Source organism: Apaloderma vittatum, unplaced genomic scaffold, assembly GCF_000703405.1.
Source record: "Apaloderma vittatum isolate BGI_N311 unplaced genomic scaffold, ASM70340v1 scaffold26264, whole genome shotgun sequence".
Taxonomy (NCBI): Eukaryota; Metazoa; Chordata; class Aves; order Trogoniformes; family Trogonidae; genus Apaloderma; species Apaloderma vittatum.
The window spans coordinates 24,496-49,302 of NW_009712514.1; the positions used below are offsets into that span (position 1 = coordinate 24,496).

The following is a 24,807-nucleotide window of genomic DNA, read 5'->3' on the forward strand; positions in this document are numbered from 1 at the left end:
TCAAGTGACCCTCTGTAACCTAGATGTGCTCACATTTCACATTCTACACTACATGATCAAAATACCTGTAGAACTACCAGTTCCAGTTGACATACCAGTAGGTGACAATCAACCCTAAACAAATTTCTTGAAAAGACAACTCATCATATGAAGTAAACAATAAACTACTGCCAAATTAAATATTATGTTGCATGTAAACCAGCTACTATTACATTTCTACTTTGCTGTAGAAAACCAAGACCACTGGGTTCTGTAGTTATCTTAGTACCTTGTGAGATATTATATGTGCAAGTATACCAAATATGGACTATGTTAAAATGTACTAGAAGCACTTCCCTAGTAGAGACACCTTATAAACAGACACTTCAGAACTGCAATTATGCTATAACATCTATAATCACACCTTTTTAAAAAGAAATCAAATACAAAAGCATCAGTAATGCCATCACCATCTACCAAGACTTCGCTGTTCTTGTAGTACAACATTATCATTTTCCCAGACTTACCCTTATTTTCCTGTACAGAAATGTTGTCTAGGAAGATTCTGAAACTCAGATTTCTCCACAGTCTTTTTATTTCTACTTGTATTAAAAGTTCTGGCAGTACTACGAACTACTGCAAGTTTTCTAACATCTAAATAGTCCAACTATTACTAGAATCTACACATACATTGGCACAGCTGCCTTTTTCAAAGTTCCTTTGCAGGTCAGTTCTTACATATTCTGATCTATTGATGTACACATACTATACCCATTAATAACAAAGGAGCTGTATATATTCAGCATGCACAGAGTAACTGAGAAAAACCCTGTGTGCTGAAGGCACAGGTGGTTGTTCAGATTCTTGGAATATCTGCCATATTGCTTATGCACTGTTTTGTTCCATCCAAGATCCTAAAAAGTACGATCCTAAAAACAACAGGAATCAAAAAAAAATGGTATACCGCAACATCTTGTTCACAAAATAAACTATCACTAAGCTATCCGTAAAAAGTCAGTATTGCACTTTCTTTGCCTAATTTACCTGATGCATGGATAGATACAGGTAAGTGCCTCTAATAGATAAAAAATGGAATTCCATGCCCGAGACTCCCACCTGCAGTTCCAAGTCAGCCAGGCCTTTTAATGTCTGACAGACTCCATCAGCTTCACCAGAGCATTATATAGAAAGTCTAAGTCCTAAGTACATAGCCCTCTGTGACCAATTCCCCGTGTCCTGCCACTGTGGCTCACTTCCCTGGAAGCAGAGCCACCAGCAATTAGCTCTGCAGGGCGCTCAATCTCCTCCTTCTTGAGCCCACTCAGGCTTGGACTCAAAAGTCCCCAGCCTCATATGAAGGAGCTCTATCTTCCCTGAATTCTCGTTCTCTGAATTTACACTCTAATTAAATCCAGATGCTCTCTCCCATTCCTACCATACGTCAACATTCATTTGCCAGCATATATCCAACTTGCTGCATGGGATTTACCACTATAAACTAAGCAATGGACATCAAGTCTTCGACAGCACTATAAAAATTGTTACAGTGACACTTCATGACTTACCATTATTTTCTTCTTGCACAAATATTCTAATAAATATTCTTTATTCCAGTTAGGGAACTGTCATGAACAGGTCTATAAACTGACTTAACTGCCTTTTCTTCTCTCATTGTTTCATAGTTTATTAAAATGACCTTTTACAGGTTTTAATATGCATCAAGTAAGAGAGGTCTAGCAAAGTTTGTCCTGCTTTCGTCAGTCAATCTCAAAAAAAATGCAGCTCCCCATCCCCCCGTCCCTTCACAGAAATCTGACCACAACAGGTATGTGGGAAGCAAGAGAGCAGTCCCATGACGAACAGGGGTGGGTGCTGGATGGTTGAACTGGAAAAGGCGCAAGGAACAGATTTCCCAAATGGTCAAGTGTTAAGAAGAAACCTCCCACTAGATGGCTCACAGGGTCCTTGCCGTATAAATGAAGGTAGGAATACCTGACCCAGCACCCATGGAAATAAAAATCATTAATGAAAAATGTCATGAGAAAATAGCACTCAGAATTTGCCATGGCCTCTACAGCCATGAACACTGAAAAACATCACGCTGGAACTCATATAGCTTAGAGTCTTGATCCCTACCCAGTCCGTGACCTTGTCTAGATTCAGAAAAAGATAAGAGCAGCTTGCAGCTGCTACCTAGGGGATATCTAAGATTTTTGTTTGTATTGCTACACAATATATTAGCAATACATTCTGCTTTCAGAACTTTGTAGTTTTATTTCCTTCATCATTTTGTTTTTATAATTTGTTTCTACAAAGCTAAAGAACGTAGAAAAGGGCAGTTTTTAGAGACCTTCATCTACCATTCTGTGTATGCACATCCGTAGGGTCACTAATAGAGCCAATAGTATCTGATAGCTTAAAAAAGCATGTATAGTTATCCTAATGCAAATAAACTGTGGAAAAGAAAAGGAAGAAAAAAGAACATGTTACACTGTTATGTAAAATTTCATCATACTTTGACTGCACTTGGAAAAGTGTGTAGCTGTCAGCAAAAGTGGACTTAGCTATGAGGAAACAGAATTCTTGTGAACACAGGATGCCTTGTGTTGGGCTTTCACATCTCTCTTACATCCTCTTTTTTGAATGGCACCAAAAACCTAAAAGGACAGCAGTGCTCCATAAAAAAAATTCACAACTTGCTATCATGCAATCCAAACAGCTGAACCATTGTAGACTGCCATATTATTTGACTACAAAGATGCAAGAATGTGGAAATAACCTGCACCGCTCTTAATTACTGTGGCTGATTGCTAATACAAGGTGACACTCCAGTGTATGTACAAAATGTTAAAAGCTAATTATAACTTTGGTATTACAATCAACACCAATATAACACACAATGAATATTTTTCCTCCTGTTTTTTAACCACTTATATGAAAATACAGTAACTGATAAAAAAACACCCCAGGAGCTAACATGTTTGGGTTTTTTTTAATATTGTGCCACTACTGGGCATTTTGACTACAAAAATTATTATTGTTACCAAGTACACATCCCATTTAAATGTAAAATACTGCCTTCATTAAGAAACTCATTAGGAAATTAAATTATGCAAAGCTTTATCAAATTAATTAACTGCATTTTGTGGGTCATCAGATAACTTTTCCATTTTGTCATTCGAAGACCTATTATTCTTAAAATTGAGGTGCTCCATTTAGTATGTCATTGACAGAAATAGCTCCTCAAACTACTAACATTCCACTAGACAATGATCTTGTACTTTAAATCTCAAATATGCTTTGTATAACCATCTTGTTGACCTACCATACTGAATAGAAGGATGGGAACCGGTATTGTCCCCAGTAGCTAGAAAGTGCAACAACAAATTAACTTGCCAATTTACACAGTAAATCAATTATTCATACATCCAAAACACAGAGAAAAGGACAAAATTAGTTTTTCAGGTTCTTTAATTGGCTCAAGATTAAGTACTTTAAAACACTTAAACTTGTTTATACTGGGTGAATACTTCAGATGAATAAAAGTTCAGAAAGATTTTATAATATATTGATAATTCAGTACTTGTAATATCTTACATGTTCTTAAGATGCAGTTTTATGTCTTTCCAGCTTCCACTATTTAATTTAGCTACTTAATATACTGAGCTACTTTAATATATTGAGCTACTTTAATATATTTACTCTTACTAACAAAAACTGACAAACATTCTACCTCAAGAACTTATTCCTCAAAAGCCTACTTAAAATAATTTTCTCCAAGAATGTACAAAACAAGGACCTTACCATCATATTCTTCATATGATTTAAAGTGTTAAGTGTTCACGAAGGTTCGTTTTACAAAGGGATGTTAGTGTTGAAGACGATTTAGCTGCTGTTAAAACACTTGCTGAAATAACTCCTCCTCTGAGACTTATTAATTTCAACAGAACTGAAATTCCTCCCCATCATTCATCATATTCATAAAATCAAAGCAGGCTATTTCAATCTCATTTCATGAAAAACTTGGATAAATGTCACTCAGCCTAATTTCCACAATGATGATCTAAATCCATCCGTTCTTTTTGAAGTGCTGGTCAGAAAGAAAATCCACTGTCTGCTCCTAGAACTAATTTTCCTGTAATAAGCCTACTGACAGAGGGACAGGAGTTGTACAGTCATGTTGCAATGTGTAATACTACAGCCTTGCCACATCACCGTAATACAAATGTAAATTTGTAAACAGGATCTTGCTTGAATCAGGGGAAACCTGATAACCTAAAAGAAACAGTGTCATATAAACTAAACTGAAAAAAACCCCCAGTAAACAGCAGCAGATTTTCAAGGCTCATGAGTGAAAAAAGAATAGGAGAAAGGAAAGTATATCTGCTGTGTGGTGGGAAGAAATGCAGAGAACAAGGACAATCAACACACGGGGCCATAATCTGAACATATATTTTAGCGGGGTTTTTTTATGAGATTAATGTAAAGGAAGTATAAGTAACAGGAATGAAGGTACAGAAACGGAAACCATCAAAACAAGGTGGATGCAAAACAAAAAGAACTTACTATGTCCATACTGGGGGAGAGGGAATAAACTAAATCCCAAAACAGAAAAACATTTTCTCATGCAGTCACAGATCTGTAGTGAACTACAGATGCTATTCCCAAGGTCTAGAGCCATAAACTTACTGCCAGTACTTAAAAAGAATTAAAAAGCATTCAAAGCAACTACTGCTTGTTTGGTCTGAAGTACTGCACAGTATGCACAGCTTCAGATGACATTTCAGAGAGAAAACATTTCAAGAAAGAAATGGCTAGAATTTCTAGAAAAGAAAACTGGGTTATCAAAACACATCAAGCCAGACAATAGGAAATTATTTACTTATTATATATGAGAAGTGGAAAATTCTGAGTGCTAGAATGATAGAAATGAAATTAAACTTTCCAGTTCAAAAGCATGGTCCAGCACTTTGGGACCAGTCAGAAAAATAAGTTTGCAGTAATTTGCAATAAGTTTGAAGATCTTCAGCTGACAAAAACAGAAGAAAAGAAATGTAAATCTATCGCTACGATCAAAGTGATTACCAGAAACCAGCATTATACAATTGGGAGAAAGCTATTTCCAGAAAAGACAGAGAAATATTAATGCCTTTGTATAAAGCATTGTTGAGATCTCAGATGACATACACCTTTGTTCATCCACATTCAGGAACAATTAGTTCAAACTATGACACACATGCATACAGAAGCGCTACGAGATGATCAGGGACCAAAAGGCCTTGTGTGGAAATAAAGAATAAATATAGTTTCTTGATAGAGATGAAAGCTCAGGGAAAAAAATACACTTGCTCTGTACTAAATCAGGAAAATCAACACTGAGAAGAAAAAAATCTACATAGCAATTATTAATGTTCCATAACAATTGAGGATAAACTAGTTATAAATATATTTAGGCTGGAAAATAAAAGTGTGGTATTATGGAATGGTCTGCCCCCAGGAGTAGTGCAGACAGAACTTATAGCCATTTCTACTTAGTGTATATCAATTTACAAAATAAACTACACAACAGTGGAGAATCTTCAAACTATTTTGCTGCAAATGCATTTTTGCCAGCACAAAATTACCTACTACAGAGCATACTATGATTAGAACATCTAAGAAAACTTTGTGAAATCTTGAAAGACAAGATCAGGGAATAGTATGTTTCTTTCATCAGATAGAATTTGTCCTTACAAACCAGGAAGGAAAATTCTATTATAAAGGACTAAATTTTAAATCTAATAAACACTACAGAAATACTAATTTGGAATTAAGCTTTCTGAGTAATATATCTAACTAGGTTCTGAAGTGCCCCAGTGTTTTGATCACTGGGTTCACACTGAGTTGTCTGCTAAAAACATTAGGATTTGGGGTAACGTGGAGAAAGAATAAAATGAAACCTGGAAGATAACAGAAAGAGATGCTTTGAGGAAAAAAAATGCAGTAGTGGTTACTGCATTCTTTCTTTTAGAATGGCTTTCACAATAGCCTAAATCAATTCCTGTATGTGCTTCCCAGGTGCAAGGACCTCAAGAACTACTCAAACAACTGAAAACCAATCACTTGAACCCTCTAGACCATAAAAGAGTATAATCGTGTCTTCACTAATATGCTACTGGATGCAAAGGACAGTCTTTGCATTATCTCAGTGCTCAGATCTACTTCTCCTCAGTATTTCAGCTGCATACGTTCTTCTTCTGCCAAAAAAATGCAGACCCGTACTCTCTAACCGTATCTCCTTCACAGATTCAGGCCCCTGCCTCTTAAAGTAGAGGGTCGAGTCTGTGGTAGAAGTTACAGAAGATTTCATCTCCTTTGATTCTCAAAGGCTGCTGTGATATGTTCTATAACTCTTCCATATCCCAAACTTCAAAAATTGAGGCTGAGGTATGATTCATAATCTTTTACCTCAATTCCATTTAAAAAAAAAGTGTTTCTTCTCACTGGTTTTAGAGATTTCCTGTGCGTTTTTTTTAGAAGCTTAAATATCTTGGATAGGTATAAAGACAGACCAAGGTTCTTCTGTGTGCTTTTTTTCTCTTTCTGCATAACCTTTTGTAATACAATCATCAATTTAAATACCTTTATAAATTTAAAACAATATTTCAAAGTGTTTATAAATCTAGAGGCACTGGACTGTGTTGAAGATCCTCAAAAAAGACAATACCACAAATCTTCAGGCAAAATTTTCTTTGCCTCCCAACAGACACATTTGCAGGATAAATGATTCAAGGGGTCTTCTCAGCTCTTCTTATGTTTGTTCCTGGCTCTTCACTATGGGAGAGGACTTATTGAGAAGACAGCAAAGATTATCATCCTTCTGGCATTTTTCCCATGCCCAACTTTTCATTCTGGAACTCTTGCTTCTTAAGCAAGAATAAGCAACTCCTGCATTGTCTTTTCAGCAAAAGCTAAAGAATATTTCTGTGTTCTGGCGTGGTTCTGCTTGCTTTTACTTTGGCAGAGGATCTACTCTTGAAGGGCATCAAAACAAAACAGATTCTTCTGTCCATGTCACACTAATAATTCAAAAAAGGTACATACAGAACATACAAAAAGATTTTAACTAAAACCTAATGCAAACAAAAAGAATGTAAATTAGCCTAATTATTGCTCTGTACATCATTTTTTCTTCTTGAGATGCCTTCTTACCTTATCCATGGGACTAGTTACAATCCATCTTTTAAACTGGAAAAAAGGTAGCATGATTGATTTCATTTGTATACTAGGTTTGTAAATGTTTTTGATGAATAGATCTAGGGATACAGCAAGAACATGACTGAATCTTAAAACTACTTCGTATTTGTTCTCTTTGATATTAGTTTTCAATATGTCTTCAAGCAGGTGGAAAGCATGGAAATGTTCCAGTGAATGTGAAGCTTGCATACTTACGTGGTTGTACTTTGGTTCTTTCTTTCAGTGCTGTAGATTTAAAATTAATTTCTGCAGTGTTAGGTGTGCAGTAGTCTGTCTTCTTGGGTTAGTGACTAAAGTCAGCTAGTGTTCAACTATGTGTTTTGCCTAATTCATACATCTGCATTTACAGCAGCTGCTGAGAAATCACCGATGGTAAAAATACTGTGTGACTGTGGACAGTGTCAATAGTATGTACTAGAGGGATTTACCACATCATCAAGTAGTATCTGCAATCTGACAATTATAGAGATGATGCATATATACAAGATCAGCTGAAATAACTCCTGAACCTTCCAAGCTGTGCTTGTAGTCCTATTCACACTCTCATCACTACAATCCACTACCGATTTGAGAAAAACAACACACTTCCAGAAAACCCAGCCACACAAATTTTCTTCAATGTTTCGCCCATTACTTCAGGTTGTAAACCCAAGAGAAAACGTAACACCAATGCACTATATACTTTGTTTAGGCTTTCAGTTGCCCTAAGAACTCTAAAACCTCTAGGTCTAAGAGGCACTACTAAGCATCAGAAGTGAAACAGAACTCTGAAGATGGATCATACTTGCAGTTCTGCTAGTAGCAACTTTGAGATCTCCTGACGAAAACTACTATATATTCTGGAATTTACAAACTGATGGATCTGCCATTAAAGAAAATCTGCGTATCTATAATATCATTGCTAAGAAGTAACAGTTTCTTGCTGATTTTTACTGCTCACTGAAGCTCTGTCATTACCTTTTTTTTAAAAATCCATTATTTCTGCACTGGTATTTTCTATGCAGGATGTACCAAGTTCCTGCTTCTCATCTTAAAACAGTGCTAGGAACACTAGAGTACAATGCCTTTTAATTTCTCTATATCTCTTGATTTGCTGCCAACTGATGCTCTTCGTTGGCAAGAATATCATCTAGTAGTCTGTAGTACCTTTAAAGCTAGGGAGTACATACCTAAAATAGGGTAAAGTGCAAAGGCAATACATCTTTTGCCATGAGTGCCAAGGCTGTTATCTCGAAGTCCATTGATACAGACTAGCTTGTGCACCTACTCCCAGACTGTAGGGTGTGTGGTGAGCCACTGTCTTTCTTCTACCTGAGATTTTCTAACCTATATCTGGATTACTTTTATTCACTGTGGTAGCCATTGGAGCCAGGCACAGACATGAACAAGTATGTGCCTACTGTAGGCATCTGAAAGACTAGAATCTAAAAACAGAGAACAAGCTAGTGTGACATCCCTCACCTACCCAAGCTCATGAGACATCTCAATGAGTTCATGCCATTTAAGAAGTCACAGAAGCTGGACAAAGACTTGAACTCATCTCTTTCATTTAACACTGTATACACATATTCTGCTAGTCGGGATACGATATTTAGCTAACTTTCACCATCTAGCTTATTGCTGAATATTTCTTTTTGGAAAATGCTGAAAAATCTTTCTCACTTAGTAAAGTATTCTCGGAAAAGATGTTTTAGTAGCAAAGAAAATTCAGTTTACTGTTCTCATCCTCAGTATACAATGATCTCAAATTTTGTGCTATTCCAGGACTTAGGGCTCTACTAGTGAAGATTTAAATCCAGTACACACTCAGTTAATGGGAAACAAACTTGTAAATAATGCCACTTCTTAAAGAGAAAACAGGCTAATTGTGGGGGAAAAAATAAGAAAAAGAACATCAAACATTTCTTTTAATTCATGACAGTGAGAGAGAAAATGGCAGTCCATTTTGGCTTGCTGACAAAAAGGTTGTTTCCAGTGTTTCAAAGAATTTGAGTCTTAATTTCGGGTCACGTAAAAATCACACATCCACTCCAATCCAGTCAGCATACAGAAATACTCTAGGTGAAATTTTAGTTCTAGAAACTCCTTTCACATTGCCTTCAGCTGAGAGTTTCATTCTTGAAACTTGAGTTTCAGGTCCCCCAGGAAGAAATTTTGTCAGCTGTTATTTCTTGAAAAATAACTGGGCAAGTTTAACCGATTTTTAGCAAACAGTAGATAGAGCCATCAGGCTAAGAAGCTGCATTACACATAATGCACCAACTTATTTGTGACAGAAATTGCTAAGAAGAAATTTCCAGAGAACATCAGTGCCGTGTTTGTGCAGAGCCAAAGCTAACTTAACAAAAGGTGAAGCATATGCCCTCACAAATCCTCCACCTGATTTTTACAAAAGTAAGTTATTAATGCTCAGGTAATCACCGGAAACACTAGTTGTCTAACAATTGTATATATGTGCCAGGGTGTATATATGTGCCAGGACCTCAAAAACTGCACACCAATGCATGCACATACAAACATTGTTTTAAAAGAGAGCTTAAAAATCTCTAAAGAGAGACTGTTCAAAAGAACTGACCCTACTGTTGACATTCAATTGCCAGTATAGCCATGATTTAAAAGGTTTATGCTCACAAAGCCAGAGACACATGCTTGTATGCTTCTAAACACTCTTAGCAGAAATCCAATCTTATGTTTACTAGCTTACACACTTGATCTTAGTTTTGGTTTAGCCAACAGGAGTGCAGTCAGCAAGATGTCTTATTACTGGACCTATCAAAATGAAAAAATAATGTTCCGTAGTTGAAACAAGTATGGTTCCTATTTAGTACGTTACCAGTTAAGTACGCATTACAGGACCCAGTGAAAACCATATTCTAGCAGTTACTGCTCTAACTATACAGTACATAAAAAATGTTTGTGAGAACTTGCTTTCGTAGCAGGCTATGTTTGAAATGTAAGCATAATATTCATAGTTGTTTAAAAATACATTTTCTTTAAACCTAACACTATCATCATCCATTGAAAAACATAAAAACAAGTTTTTTATACTTGTAGCACTTCAGATCCACTATCATTTTACATGCAGAACAGACAGACAAGGCAAAACAGTCGTGGCGTTTTTCGCAGCAGCCTTTGTGTCTCACTCATCTGCTGGATGGATTTCACTATGTTAGGTGGTGTCTCAAGGGCAGCCTGAGACTCACACATTGGAAGCCTCATGCATTTTTAAAACTGAAATACACAGAGGTAAAAGGTGAAGGCTGACAGGCTTCTAAGGCATTACTGGAATGCAGTACAAATAGTAACTTTTTTCAAAAGTAGGCATGGATTTACTACAGCAGCCAACAGGGTTGTATCCTGTCACCCACCTGCAGGCTTGAAAAAACATGACTGTGCACCTTCCCATGTCTCTGCTCACTAGCATTCACTGAGCAACCTCTTAAAATACAGCACAGCTATTAAATAGCCTTGTTTAAAATCATTTGCTTCTGTCTTACAGCACAGATAAATAACATCAACTCCCTTCCCTGAACACACCCTCATTTCACTTTACAGCAGAATACTTTTTAGGCAATTCCTTGCAGCCACTTTTGCTTTGCATATTAATACCATGACCTTTGTATTTATGAATAGATAATAAAATGTAATGATAATGAACAAAAAACCTTACACATGCGAGTTAGGCTGGACATAGCACATTTTTATGGCAACATTATAATAAAGCCTAGGGTAAACACTTTTACATGAGTGAAGATCTATTTGAAACAAAACAGAAATCTAAGAAGTAGAAATTCTTACCCTAAAAAACTCTTTAGTGGAGCCAGAATCTAATGTCCCATAAGCAATTTCTGTTTGCTTGGAAAGATCCTCTGCACTTTCAATGGGAGACACCATCCTCTCAACCGTCAGGAAGGCAGCTAAGTTAGCCGTGTAGGATGAGATTATGATGAGGGTAAAGAACCACCACACACCTCCAACAATGCGCCCAGACAGGGATCTAATAACAAGTATGAAATGGATTCGTAAAGTGAAATGAAAGTCCTGAAAAGGAACACGTCATCAGTTTTATGCAAACGATGTAATATACTATAAGAAAGCATTTCAGGCTATCTTGCAGTGCAGCTCTGCATACTAATCGGATGGAAAATCAAGGCATACTCCAGTACATCTCCTGGATTTTGCTGAAATCAGGACTCCAGAGTTTACTTTAGGGAGAATTTAGTGATCCAGTTCTTCAAAGTTCTGAACAGCCTGAAAGGAAACTGCTCCCATCATAACGTGCTATATTTAACACATAAGCTTGTCGTTTCGTCAGAAGTGAATTTGTGGGACATTATGAAGATGATCAAACAAAAGCAGTGAAACAGTGCTTTCAGATAAATCAGTACACACTTAAAAAAATTAAGTGCCTTAAGCTTGCTTATTTTCCTAGCACGTTTAGACAAAGACTGATTTCCACAAAACAATGGCTTACGCTACTACGGACAATCTATACTGAGAAACAAAGAGAATTATTTGCAACAAAAACTGGCCCAGGGAATACCCATAAACTTAAAAGTGCACACAGCCTTTGAAAGATATAAGCATTCAACAAACTGAGGGCTAGACATCAAACAATTACAGAAAAATGGTGAAGAAAAAATATTTTTAAATAATAATAATAATCTGATGCTTTTAACTGCAGCAGGTGGGCTCTTATCGATCTTTGTTTTGCATCTCCTGCTCAAGAAGAGAGAAGAAAAGAGAGCTCAAGAAAATATGTAAAACATTATAGAGCACACAACTATAGAAATTAAATGATTTTCAATACTAGAAAACTAATAGAAGAGAAATATTCATATTGCCATTACTGTCAGACTTGACATTTTTCTAATGATCCTTTAAGCTTTGAAATTACTTACTACTTTGTTCCCAAACAAGTTATTATAAGAAGGAGTACATACTCTTTGGAGATATGCTTAATTATTTGACAGAAATGTGAAAGTAGTTGAAAGTCTAGTACTAAGGCACTGTAGCAGCTTAGCTACATCTTGATGTGTCTCTTCTATCTATTAAGTAAACAAATTACAAATCACTCACCCAGTCTACTGTACTGCAACTGAGACTTCAAACTAATTCTGGCAAATACATTTATCTCTCTATATATACACACATTCAAACATGATAATTATGTAAAGCTGATTTCTTAAACTGGGAACAAAAATAAATAGAAACAATTCTGGGTAAATTATTTGTACAACTTGCTATTGTATAAAATCTCCGTAATAATTCAGACATGAAAAGATTTATTCCATGTCACAAAGAATCACTAATTCACTCTACTCTTGAAAATCAAGATAAGGTCCAGAATATGTTCTTAAAAAGGACCATAGAAAATAAATTATTTCAAGTTCCTTCTAAACTGAGATGCATTCTGCAAATATGCTTTCTGTCCCCTTTGAAAAATTATTACATAGTAATTTTGACATGGATGTAGTCCAACTATAAAATAATTTTACAATTAAAAGATCGAATTATATGATAAATATATATTTGAAAGGTAAATACTCTGACAATGTGTATTTAATAACTGCCAGTTTTCTGGCACTTTATATTGTATTGATGACATATGCTATAAATGATAATAATGTTCAAAAGTCCATGATATGTCAGCAACCAAAGTTGCCAGGGACTTCACAGAAAAAGAATAACCTCAGTGCCAATCCAGACATTAAGCTCCCTCATGACAGTTTATAAGCCCATTTTTTTGAGGTGTCGTTTCTATTCAAATTTTTCCCATAAGGTCTGTCCCAGTTAAATAAACCATTTCTTTCTTTATGTACAGTTAGAAAAGTTCCTAAAGATTGATAATTACACACTAGTATGAACACAAACTTTACAATTACTTCATTCATTGGATCATTAAATAATAAACCAAAAATTCCTGTGCATGATTACCTAAATTTGTGCACAGCATTTTATACTTACAAAGGTATTATTTTATACTTACAAATGTATGGCAGTACTAAGAGGGCACTCAGATCTCAAAAAAGATGAAGAAAACTTTGCTATAAGTTATCACTATCATATAATTCTATTCTATTCTGTTCTAATTCCATTCTACTCTACTCTACTCTACACTCTGTTGTTTCCATGCAACCCATGAAGACAACAGGGGGATTGCTACTGCAGACCATTTTTTCCAGGCTGTCCAGTCTTACTCAGCATCACCTTTTATTTCAGAGGTCAGGAAGCCCTACTTACTCATCTACTCTGAAATTCTTACAGTGGTTTTCATTTTTATTAGAGAAATGATGGTAGCAATAGTGCAAAATATAACTTCACAAAGATATTCTGCTGATGCCTGAAGATACTCTTTTTCATATCTACTCTGATTCATTTGCAGAGTTCAAACTTCACAGCAAATAGTTTTCACAGAAGAACAAAAATAACTGAGGTGCTTTCAGTCCTTTTCTATTTTTATAATAAACAGATAATATACAAACTAGCTCCTTTCCTCAAAAATATGTTTGTCATGATATAAAGTGCTGTTAAACATTTCACTAAAACTACATCCTGAATCTCCAAAATTGAGTTTCATGCATCTTTTATGATGACCATTTACTATCATTATTCTTACATTACTTCTCAAAAGTTATCAAGCTGTGTAAAACAACTGTCATGCTTTAATAGCCAGTAAAATAATAGCAGTAATAAAAAGATGTTTATTCTACTATGGCCTTGATTCAATAAAAATAATATTGTAGCTAATAGAGGATGTTGCAAACAACTAGAACTGTGAAGTATGTAATTGATACAAAAAACCCACAGAACTGAAACTAATACAGCTTCTCATGCTCATGCCCTGAATCAGTTACCTCTCTCTCCAGTCTCCTTTCTTGTATGCAATTCTTATTGTGTCACATGTCAAATCCATCTCCTCCTTTTTTAGCGATTCTTTACACAGAATCACTAAAGGTCTCACACAATAAATGTTCTGCTATTTCCACAGTAGAACAACTTGTAAACTTGCTGTGTGCCTTTTGGAACATACAACTTATATGTAAGAAATGCTCCCTTGGTGTCATTTATTTTGAACACTAACCACTAGACTCACTAGAAACTGCTCTGTTCCCTGTTTTACTTTAGGATGTTTAGAAGAAACTTAAATTGCTTCATATAATTAGATGGGTCTTCTGATCTGATTTTCTTAAACTCAGTTGCCCTATTTCACTTGTTACTATAGCTTGCTCAAGCAGCAAGTAGTTATTTACCTACCTGCTTACGACTTTGCTGAATCAAGGCTAGAACCACTTCTGCACAAGGGAAATACAAAGGAATTAACTTAAGTGCTTTACAATTGTCCCTAATAAAGTAGGTGAAAATCCACGAGGAATTAAGCATTTACAAACTGGACCTTCAAATTCATTTTAGCACTTTCCTTTGTGACTTTTGTAAAATTAGGCCATGGAAAACCAGCAGTGTTTTGCAAGTATTCACATGAAATAAGAGCCATCGCATGACTTTTATTTCAGTTCAAGGTTCTCCTATAGAAAAACAGTGGGTGGTGCGTAGGGAGTTTTAGATGGGTAGTGCTGTCTGTGTAGTCTGTGACTAGTACGTTACCCTTTTTTCCCATTACAGCTGTTGTGAAACGTATGCACTATCAACTGTAAAATGGGAATATGCAGCAAAAACACGGTACCCCTCCAAGAAGGCATGGAATGACTTGAACCTTATGCATTTTACAGTCTCTGCATGGTGTATATAACTTCACTTGGCAAATGTATGATCAACGTTAAGGCAATACTGATCAAATACATCATGACCCTATGTCACAGACAACTGCTGTTATTTCAAGGATGTTTGTGAGTTTAGGAAGGGAAAAGACAGAGCAATTAATTTCGCTCTGAGAGTGAAAATATATGCACCATGAACCTCCTCCGGCTGAGATGGCTGAGACTAAAAATGCACAAAGTTAAAATGGGTGAGTAACCAACCTTGGCGAAATATCGCATCCTTGCTGCATAAAGGCACCCAGGGAAAACCAGAGACTATTAAATATCCCAAATTCATTAGTTGATTCATTAGTTTGCGTTTCTCTTCCATCTTCAAATTCCTCAGTGTGCCACTCGTACGGGCTAAATCTGCTGACCAGGAATAAAACTACACTGACCCCAATGTAGGCAAAAACAATGCACATCCAGATTTCATATGCTAACGGATCAAGAAATGAAAACACTCCTGGCTTGGACTTCTGAGGCTTCTTGATCATTATTGATATCCCCAGGCTCATAAAGGGCTTTGAAAAGTCAATCACCTCTTCTCTCACCAGTGTTATAGTTAATGGAGCAATTGCAATATCGGCCTTCTGTAAAGAAAGAAAAAAAGCAAATAATAGCTAATAATGCAATGAATAGTGCAAAGAACAATTTAGTTTCTATTGCATTTCACAAATGGAAAACAGGACAACAGAGAGACCGGCGACATTTGTTTCATGAAGAACATCCAATGGAGAATTTCAGAAGCTTTTAGTTGAAACTCTTGTTACTGAAATACATATAACCACATGGTTGGCATATTCCAAGCTTTCTTTTTCACAGATGCCCTTTTAAAAGTATACGATATTTGGAAATGTTAGTAAAGTACACTGCCATTCACCTGGTGAGAAGAATGAAATATGCATTCATTTCCTCCAAAATTCATTAGCATTTATAATCTAATTCCATGTTTTCCTTACAAATTTTTTCATGTCAATACAAGTTATTAATTCTCTCTCAAAGGAATTAGATAATTTTCCCGTACTCTACAAAGAAAACTGAACCAAATCCCAGTCCTTCCATTAGTCATCTTCAATGGCTTTAATATAAAAGATTTTCTTACCCCATAAACAAGTTCTCCAACCATCCCATTCCAGATTTTCGTGTCTGCATCCCTTGCCCCATACTTGCCATCCCCAACAATTGTGAGCTTATATTTAAATCCACAGTGTTTAGCAATTTCTGTAGCTAAATCCACACAATAGCCCTCATATCGATCATTTCCTTCAAGCATTTCATGATTTTTCTTCATCATGACGTATGGGGACTCCTGCACAGAAAGAACTTGCCTTAGCTACTTGGTAAAGAGATAGATGTATCAGTTGAAACATAGGAAACACAGATTAATATGTTTCCTTTTACATGTGAAAAAAAAGAGAGAAAATAACATCTGAATCATACATGCTATGTATATGTTAGCTGTTATTTATTAATGTAACATGTCCTTAACACACTTAAAAGCTGCATTCTCCGTAGCCATACACAAATAACAATACTTACAGGCACAGTGATTCCCAGCAGTATGTTAATAATGACCATGAATGTTAACAGGAGTTATGCATTCAGAGAAGAAAGAGTAAGTTCCAAAATCAGTTTCTTTCTCTCATACAGTTTGGATGGAAGAAGGTAAAGGTATTTAGTTACTTTTGTTGTAGACTTAATGCAAGAAAATTCTTTCCTGGGAAAACACTGCAGGCTCTCCAAGCTACATCTTTATTGAGTTACTACACAAACAATAGCTAAGAGATCTATAACTGTGCAGTAAAGTTCTATCATCAGGAAAACTGGTGATGAGTCATAAGTTGTATTAAAGTAATTTATCTCCTCTTTGCTCAGCTGTTACGGAACTATTCTTGAACCAGTGAAATTCCTGTGCTAGCCTGTGACTTGTCCAAACTGATAAAGTTGAGTAATTTACAGAAAAATGCTGTTCTACGACAGTATATATTTTCTAGACAACTAGAATACAACTTTTAACGTTTCATTTTACACTTTACCAATCCATAGCAGGTACAGTTCTGAAGCATAAGAAGCAGTCTCTGTGCTGTTTGGAAAAATCCATTCTCTAAAACTAACACTATGGTTCTGCGCTTCAAAATTCCTGTCCTTTGAAAGCAGGTATTTAATTTCCATTTTCAGGACTAAAAATTTTAACTTTCTAGGATGTTCAATCAATGACCATTAGTCTTGTTCAACACAAAACTGGATACTGAATCCCATGCATTTCCTTAATTTCCAGATTTATTTATGTATCGTAGTGAATAACAGGTCATAGCCTCAAATAATAAAAAGACAGTACATTTAAGCTAACACAATGACGAGAAAGAAATCACTGTAGGACAGACTATCTCCTGACAAGATATGAGGTTAATTACCAAAATAGTGGTGACAATAATAGTCTTATTCTCTAGTCCTGAAGATTCATTTCCAAGAGGGCCATCAAGAGGATTCACAACCATTTTGTCCACTTCACTCCAATATCCAATCTAAAGAGAGTTTATAGGATGAACAAACACCAGTGAACGGGAACTTTAATAGAAAAGGTAAAGCATGTTATTTCTATGCCCTTGATTTATGCTCACAGAGAAGTATTTTAGCTACAGATTTTTACCAGTGTAAATACTTCTATTTATGTAGTTAAAGACTATAATGAATAGTAAAAAGATTGAGCTTATGACATCACTTTAATCTGTCTAATACAAGTATACCATTTTTACTCAAATATTAACAGATATTAGTATCCACATCACACACTGTAGGACTGAAAGTGTTACGAAATACTCCATATTAGGAAGACATGAGAAGCTGGCTTTTCCTGAAAGTTTTGGAATTAAAGCAGAAAGATAATCACATTTTAAAAAAAAAATCACTGAAAAGTTGTATTCTGCATTTATCATTTAAAAGCATATTTCCTAAAATATTGGCTCACATTTAGCAATTCAGATCAGAAAACGAAAAGTTTAATCCACGAAGCTGAAAGTAAAATACGCTTATATGTTGTACTTACCAGAAATAACAAATCCTATTTTTCAGAAAGAACTAATATATATTTTTATTTTGTTCTGCAAGACCATTGTAGAATAGTCCTATGAATAAATATTTGCATAACTCAAGTTTTAATTAATCTACAGTGTTTCATTACCTACCTTAACCCGTTGCTTAGCATGGTAAAAATCTTTAAAGACATTGCAAAACAATTCAAATTACCTTCCGAGGACCAGTACTTTTGAGTTCCATGATGTTTATTGTAAAATTGATTCTCTTTCCATTCTGATCAAACTTTATATTCCCTGTTAGACCTTCCACTTGAACCTATACAGAAGCAGATGAAAGTGGTAGAACAATTAAGTTTGTTTCTTTTTAGAAAATGTATTTTGTGCTTCCATAAATGATTACTGATTTTTAAAAAAATATTTAGACTTTTTTTCATATACAATGTATTATCTTAGTGTAAGACATGTTCTTGAGGAGTTCACTTCCACATTATTCCTAGCAAAAGCCAGGCAGTTTAGAGACTGGACAGTTCTTTCAAGCATTAACAGAGAATTTCACACATGCACACATCCCAGCATTTACTCCAGGGAAGCTACCTGTTTCAATGCCCTTTCTATTTCTACACCATGACCCCAGGGTACAGCTGGATTTGCAAGACAATCTCCAGCATTTCCTCTTCTGGAGATCTCAATCCTCTGTTTACGCAAATTACGGAAAGCTTCTGTCATCACTTGAACAGCATCATAGGTCAGAGCAGATGTATACTGAAAAGAAGTGGAAATACGTAATTAAAAAATAGTTTCCGCTCCCCTATACTTTCCAATCCTCTCATTCATCCAATAAACACAGAAACATAAAAAATAAAAAGGACAGTAAGATATATTTGCAATCAGACCAGTTTTTCTTTAGTTTGGAGGTCACTACCCTCCAAGGGGCATCTATGCAAATTAATGAAATGTTCTCCATTGGAATGGTTAGCAGCAGTGCTAGGAAGTCTAAACTGAAGATTTGCAGCTGTTTTCAGTGTGAATTGCATTCCTTTCTCACTACAACTGTGATATAGTTCTGTGTGTAGATATGGCTGGATGTCCGTGGAGGTGAAAGGGGTAAAAAGAAGTAAGTTTCACTATTTAACTTAGCCTTTAATAATAAGAAATTATTCCTCTATTACATTCTTTATGGAGATGCATTTATATACAGATCTCTAGACTACATCTCCTCCCACATATACCCACACAAAACCAAACAACGTATATCTGTACATGTGTACTTAACTTTCATCTATTAAATTCAAAGAACCAGGAGTAGCTATTTTTAAGTATGCAATACCTTGTCAACACTACACAAAACCAGATATTGGACTGAGATGTCTGGAAGGAGTGATGCCCTCAAAGAGCAATATAGATGAGGAAGAGCTGCATGTTCCTAATGTGACACAATAGAAAGACTTTTGCAATTTCTGAGAAATAGAGAAGAATCTTGCAATCACATGCATAAGAAGCTGGAGCTAAACAGTCGAAAGCAGTTACCTCCAGTGACTGGAAAGTTTTACATTTTAACTAACTGAAAAGCAACCACACGTACACATACACTGAGGACTTTGTTGGATGGCCTTTATGAGTCCTGAACATTGCAGTTATGCCAAATATAAGGGGCATTTTTGGAAATATAGGACAGAATATAACTACTTACAGCCTTATGAATGAATGCAATAATCCCTATGAAGGCTATTAGATGCTGAAAATATATAAACTGTAAAGTGGAGAGAAATGATATATTGGCTCTTTGCTTCAATGGCTCAGACTTTAATGAGAATTTTAATTAGCTAGCTCAAGTCAGGCAGAAGGTTCTTGTAATTGTAACCAAGGCAGGCTCCTGAATTGAGGTCATTTTTGCATGCAGTTGTTAGATCTTTGGAAGAAAGAGAAGGTGGAACTCTTTCTTCCAGATAGATAAGTTTACTGGGGGATTAGTGTGAATCTCCTCAAGAAAGCTCTCTCGATGACTTATATGGAAATCTTTAAAGGTATGAGAATAGCTCAAGAATGAAGTGAAAGACTGACTGGAGCCAAAACTACTTTCTAGTACTGGAGTGGCAGCAATTAAGTGGTGCACATGGATTTAAAGATTAGAAGATAACAGAGAGAAAAGAATAGACCCTGACATTTTTTTTGAGACTACACTAGCAATACTTCTTCAAGTACAGCTCTTTGCAGCACAGAAACATATTGCAGCACACTTGTGCTTTGAGAAACTTTGGATCCAGCAGCGTCATTAACAATTGAAAATACTTTGAGTATCAGGGAAAATAAGAGTTTGAAATTGAGAAGTTATAGTGCTACCTAATTCAGTTATTCTATGTCTCATGTGCTGTTTCAAGAATATTATCTCTGTAGTATATAATTACTGGCTTGATTATTTACAACTCAGTCATATATTCAGTTTGCACAGGGCTTTGCCTATCAGTATATATCTGCATGTATATCTAAAATCCACATGCTTTAATCTAAGGATCTCAAAATATTTTACAAGCATCTTACACCTTCATGTTGTTGGAGATGCCACGAAAACAAACAGCCCATGCATCATTTCTTACTGCTTTATTCTGCATACACTTTCATCTCCTAATGACCTTCAAGGGGTTCATTAAAACTACCTATAGCTTAACAAATAGGTGTAAAGTTGGCAAACTAAAACAAAGTGTATTTATTACCATAAACAAGAAATGACAGACAGATAACCTGCTCACGCAGAGGGGTGTCTCTGTGTTTGTGTGTCTGGGTAATAAATAACACTGTCATAAGTTAAAGGATGCATTAGCTCTGTCTTATTAACTTCATTTTATACTGGAGATTCATCAATGTTCTGACCTGCACTATTAAAATAAGTGGGAATACTATTTGGAATATTACTCTATGGAAGTGGGATGGGCTCTTACATTCAACTACTTTTGCAGCAGTGTAAATCTCCTAACTTCATTTCAGTTCTTTTCAGTTTTACATGATAAAGTCAGCAATTTTAATATAAAATGGTATAGGAACTATCCTACAGTTCCTACAGAATCTCCCATATTAGTTATTTGCTATGAAACATGAATTGCATGCATGTCACATGAAAAGAATTTTCTCTAAAGAAATGAATTCTTTAATTGCCAATAAGAGAAAACACAAGGTCCATGCCTGATTTTATTCAACTTAAATTTGAAATGTACTGTAGATCTTAATAAAATTTGTAAGCCACAATTGCAAAGATGAATTTGAAAACTAAAGACAAAATTAAGTCATCCCAGGCTAAGCAGGAGAAGGTCTCTGGGGGCAAATTTCTGCAGCCTTTCTATACTTAAAGGGAGCCTATAAGAAAGATGGGGACAATCTTTTTTAGCAAGGTCTGTTGGGGTAGGACAAGGGGTCATGGTCCTAAACTAAAAGAGGGTGGATTTTGACTAGATATAAGGAAAAAAATTTTTTACAATGAGGGTGGTGAAACACTGGAACAGATTGCCCAAAGAGCTGGTAAATTTTCTCTCCCTGGAAACATGAAATGTCAGGTTGGACAGGGCTCTGAACAACCTGATTGAGTTGAAGATGTCTTTGTTCATTATGGGAGTGGTTGGACTAGATGACTCTTAAAGGTCTGTTTTAACACAGAGCATTCTATGACTCTTTAAAAATCATATGGTGTTCAAGAAAAATTAGCAAGATGTTGACTTTTGCAGCTGTTTTCCAAAAATTCACAAGATACCAGAAATCCTCAACTAAAAAGGCACAGTATTCTATTTTGTACAATCGTAATTAGATCTTCTGAAGATGAAATTGCAGAAGACAGTCCCAGAAGCACAAGATTTTTTATACCTATATTTTAAAGCTATAAGTTTTTATAAAAAGACGTAACGTTAGCCTGTTAATCCTGTGTTTAACTCAATGCCTGTCCATGCACTAAAGAGAGAGAAGTTGAGAGATAGGCCTAGAGATTTAAAATATAGCATTAAAAAGAGAAAAAAGGGAAGTATTCTGAATGACAAAAAGTTGATTTGGGTTCCTGCAATGTCTAAATCTATTCTTGACATCTCATTTACTGTTATTTTTATAGTCAGAGAAGAGAAATAATAGGTATTTTAAGGCATATCATTTGATCTGTTGGATACTTTTAAGATTAAATGAATCCTGTTTTAGAGTCCATTAATGTGATCTCCAGTGACTTCCGAGGCTACTGGAGGAGTCCAGGGTGAACAGCCTAGATACATGTCTACACTGTAGGCACACTAAAAACAAACTAAAACCACTCTAGGGGACTATGAACTAGCCCTTCAGCCCTAATCTAACACAACAGTGAGAAAGACAAACAAAATAATAGGATATTTTGGGCAGAGGCTGTACCAGCAGAGTCAAAGAATGCAGTGTTGGAGTACAAGACACTAAGGAGACCTCAGTTTTAAGGGCATATCCAGCTGAAGCAGTATTTAAAAAGTCTGAAATCAGTCTGAAACAGGCACAGAAGGTTCCTCACCAAGTGAGGGGGGGCTGCTATTGGAACAACAGGAGAAGGGGCACTGTATCACTAACAGAGGTTAAGAGACAATAGGTCTAAAATCAAATGCAAGTACTTTTCCTTGGAGAGAGGTAAGATTTAAAGAGAGTTATTACAGGAAATACTCTTTCTTGCAAGAGCAAGTGGGTAGAATCAATGGGTATATGCAAATGTTCAGCATTTTTCCTTGTATTTAAACATATTTAAATACCAAAAAATACACACTAAAGGCAGCAAAGACACAAACTATGTGGTTTTGTAGCTTGTGGGTATATCAAATGTTCAGCTTACTGCTCTATATTAGTAATTATATTTCCAATGGTTCACTACACATTTTATCACCTTGTTTGTAATACTTTGCTAAACCATACACAGACTAAATTGGGATATCAAATGCTGTCTTGTTTTAATACATGTTGTAGCTTTATTTTGCTTTGAGAATTATATTCCATAAAATCACCTGAATTTAGTGCATTTTTCCCACAACAAAGTATTTCTCTACTTGAATGCTAGTGTATACCACAAAAGCAGAATTGCCTTTGTACAATAATTGTGGGGTTTGGTCAAAACATTCACAGAACTATCTGATTGCTTGTCATTTCAGAAATGAAGATTGGTATACAGAGATAGAAGCATTCCTACATGTTTATATATAAAATTAGGTATATACATATATAAACTCACAAGCAAAAAGAATGAAAGACAAAGTTACTCGTCGAGAACTAGTAAAGGAATTGGGCAACTACTTCCTGTGACTTTTGATGTAATCAAACTAATGCAACTTGGTCATCTACTTGTTAAGAGTCTTTAATTAATGTATCTGGGGGGATATTTTGAAATGGATAGTATTACACACACTTTGGAAAATATTTGGAAGCAGCCTGACAAATCCAGATCAAGGTTCTTGAAGTCTTCAGTCACTACTCAATGGCTGAGAAGTTTGCTGTCTAAACTTGCTTCCTTCTATTAAGTTCCTTAAAAATTCTCTTAGTTGTTGCGCTATTCTTTTCCATTTTTCTAGAAGCTTTTAAAACCTCCTAATTCTCAAACCTAAAGCTTAATCCTGGTCAACTTCGTATCATCAAAAAGACCCGAGACCTTGACAAAACATTGAAACTATTTACTTGAATTTAAATCCATAGAGCTTGACGGAAATAATAAAAATCATTTACTTGGATTTGAGCCTACAGCATTTTACTCATAAAGAAATACACTGTTTTCTTCTAGTCCATACCACTACCTGTGGAAAATACACATACTGACAAAATAAGAGAGACATTGAGGTGCTGAAGAGGGTACAGAGGTGGGCTACCAAGCCAGTAAAAGACTTGGAGCATGTGCTGTACAAGGAATGGCTGAGGGATCTGGGGCTGTTTAGCCAGGAGAGGAGGAGACTGAGGGGTTGGTCTGTGAGTGATAGGACAAGGCGAAATGGCCTTAAGTTGTGCCAGGGGGCGTTCAGATTGGATATTAGGAGAAATTTCTTTACTGAAAGGGTTGTCAGGCATTGGAACAGGCTGCCCAGGGAGATGGTTGAGTCACCATCCCTGGAGGTGTTTAAGAGACAGGTGGATGTTGTGCTGAGGGACATGGTTTAGTGATGTTGATAGGGCTGGGACAAAGGTTGGACTCAATGATCTGGAAGGTCTCTCCCAGCCGAAAATGTTCCGCGATTCCATGATTAAAAACCCCAAGATTTTATAAATATTTGTGTAATCTTACTTCTAACTTTAAACATAATGCACCTGCAAAATCAAAAAGCCACTGTTGATAAAATCACCTTTAATCTACTGTAAACCACCAAAACCATATGCCTTTTTAACTGTCACCATATGATAAATAAAACCTTTTTCTTCAGGGCTAAGCTAGAGAAGAGTATGTCACTATTACAAGTGTTGAAAATCAACAGGGTCCAGCAGCAAAAACTGAAGCCTATGGTTACAACAGAGAAAAAAACCCAGTAAGAAAATTTAAAGCAGAGGATTAATGCAAATAGGTAGGCAAAAGACTTCTCTCAAAAATCATCCTGTAACTAATGAATTTGAAAGAGCTAGTATGAGCATTTAAAGTGTTAAAATGGTGGGTTTGTTGTTGTTTGGAGGGGGAGGTGGGTTGTTTATTTTTTTGTGGGTATTTTGTTTTGGTTTTTAATGCTTGACTTGAAAAATACACTTGAATCTCTTTAAATCCCTATGTTCTATCCCAAAAGTCACTTCCTCTTAAAAAATTAAGATTAGGCATAAATCAGTAAGCAAATGTGACTTGCAAGAGA

General features: G+C 35.8%; 1 protein-coding gene across 1 annotated transcript in view; it reads right to left on the bottom strand.

Moving 5' to 3' along the window:
• GRIA2 (glutamate receptor, ionotropic, AMPA 2) overlaps nucleotides 1-24,807 on the bottom strand; it is a gene marked incomplete at its 5' end in the record, with an annotated part of 46,410 nt that overhangs the window by 7,181 nt on the left and 14,422 nt on the right. Inside the window, 6 exons of the mRNA XM_009868024.1 lie at nucleotides 11,014-11,212; nucleotides 15,195-15,565; nucleotides 16,078-16,284; nucleotides 17,390-17,500; nucleotides 18,222-18,326; nucleotides 18,605-18,772. Coding sequence (XP_009866326.1) covers nucleotides 11,014-11,212; nucleotides 15,195-15,565; nucleotides 16,078-16,284; nucleotides 17,390-17,500; nucleotides 18,222-18,326; nucleotides 18,605-18,772 — 1,161 coding nt within the window. The remainder of the gene's footprint in view (nucleotides 1-11,013; nucleotides 11,213-15,194; nucleotides 15,566-16,077; nucleotides 16,285-17,389; nucleotides 17,501-18,221; nucleotides 18,327-18,604; nucleotides 18,773-24,807) is intronic.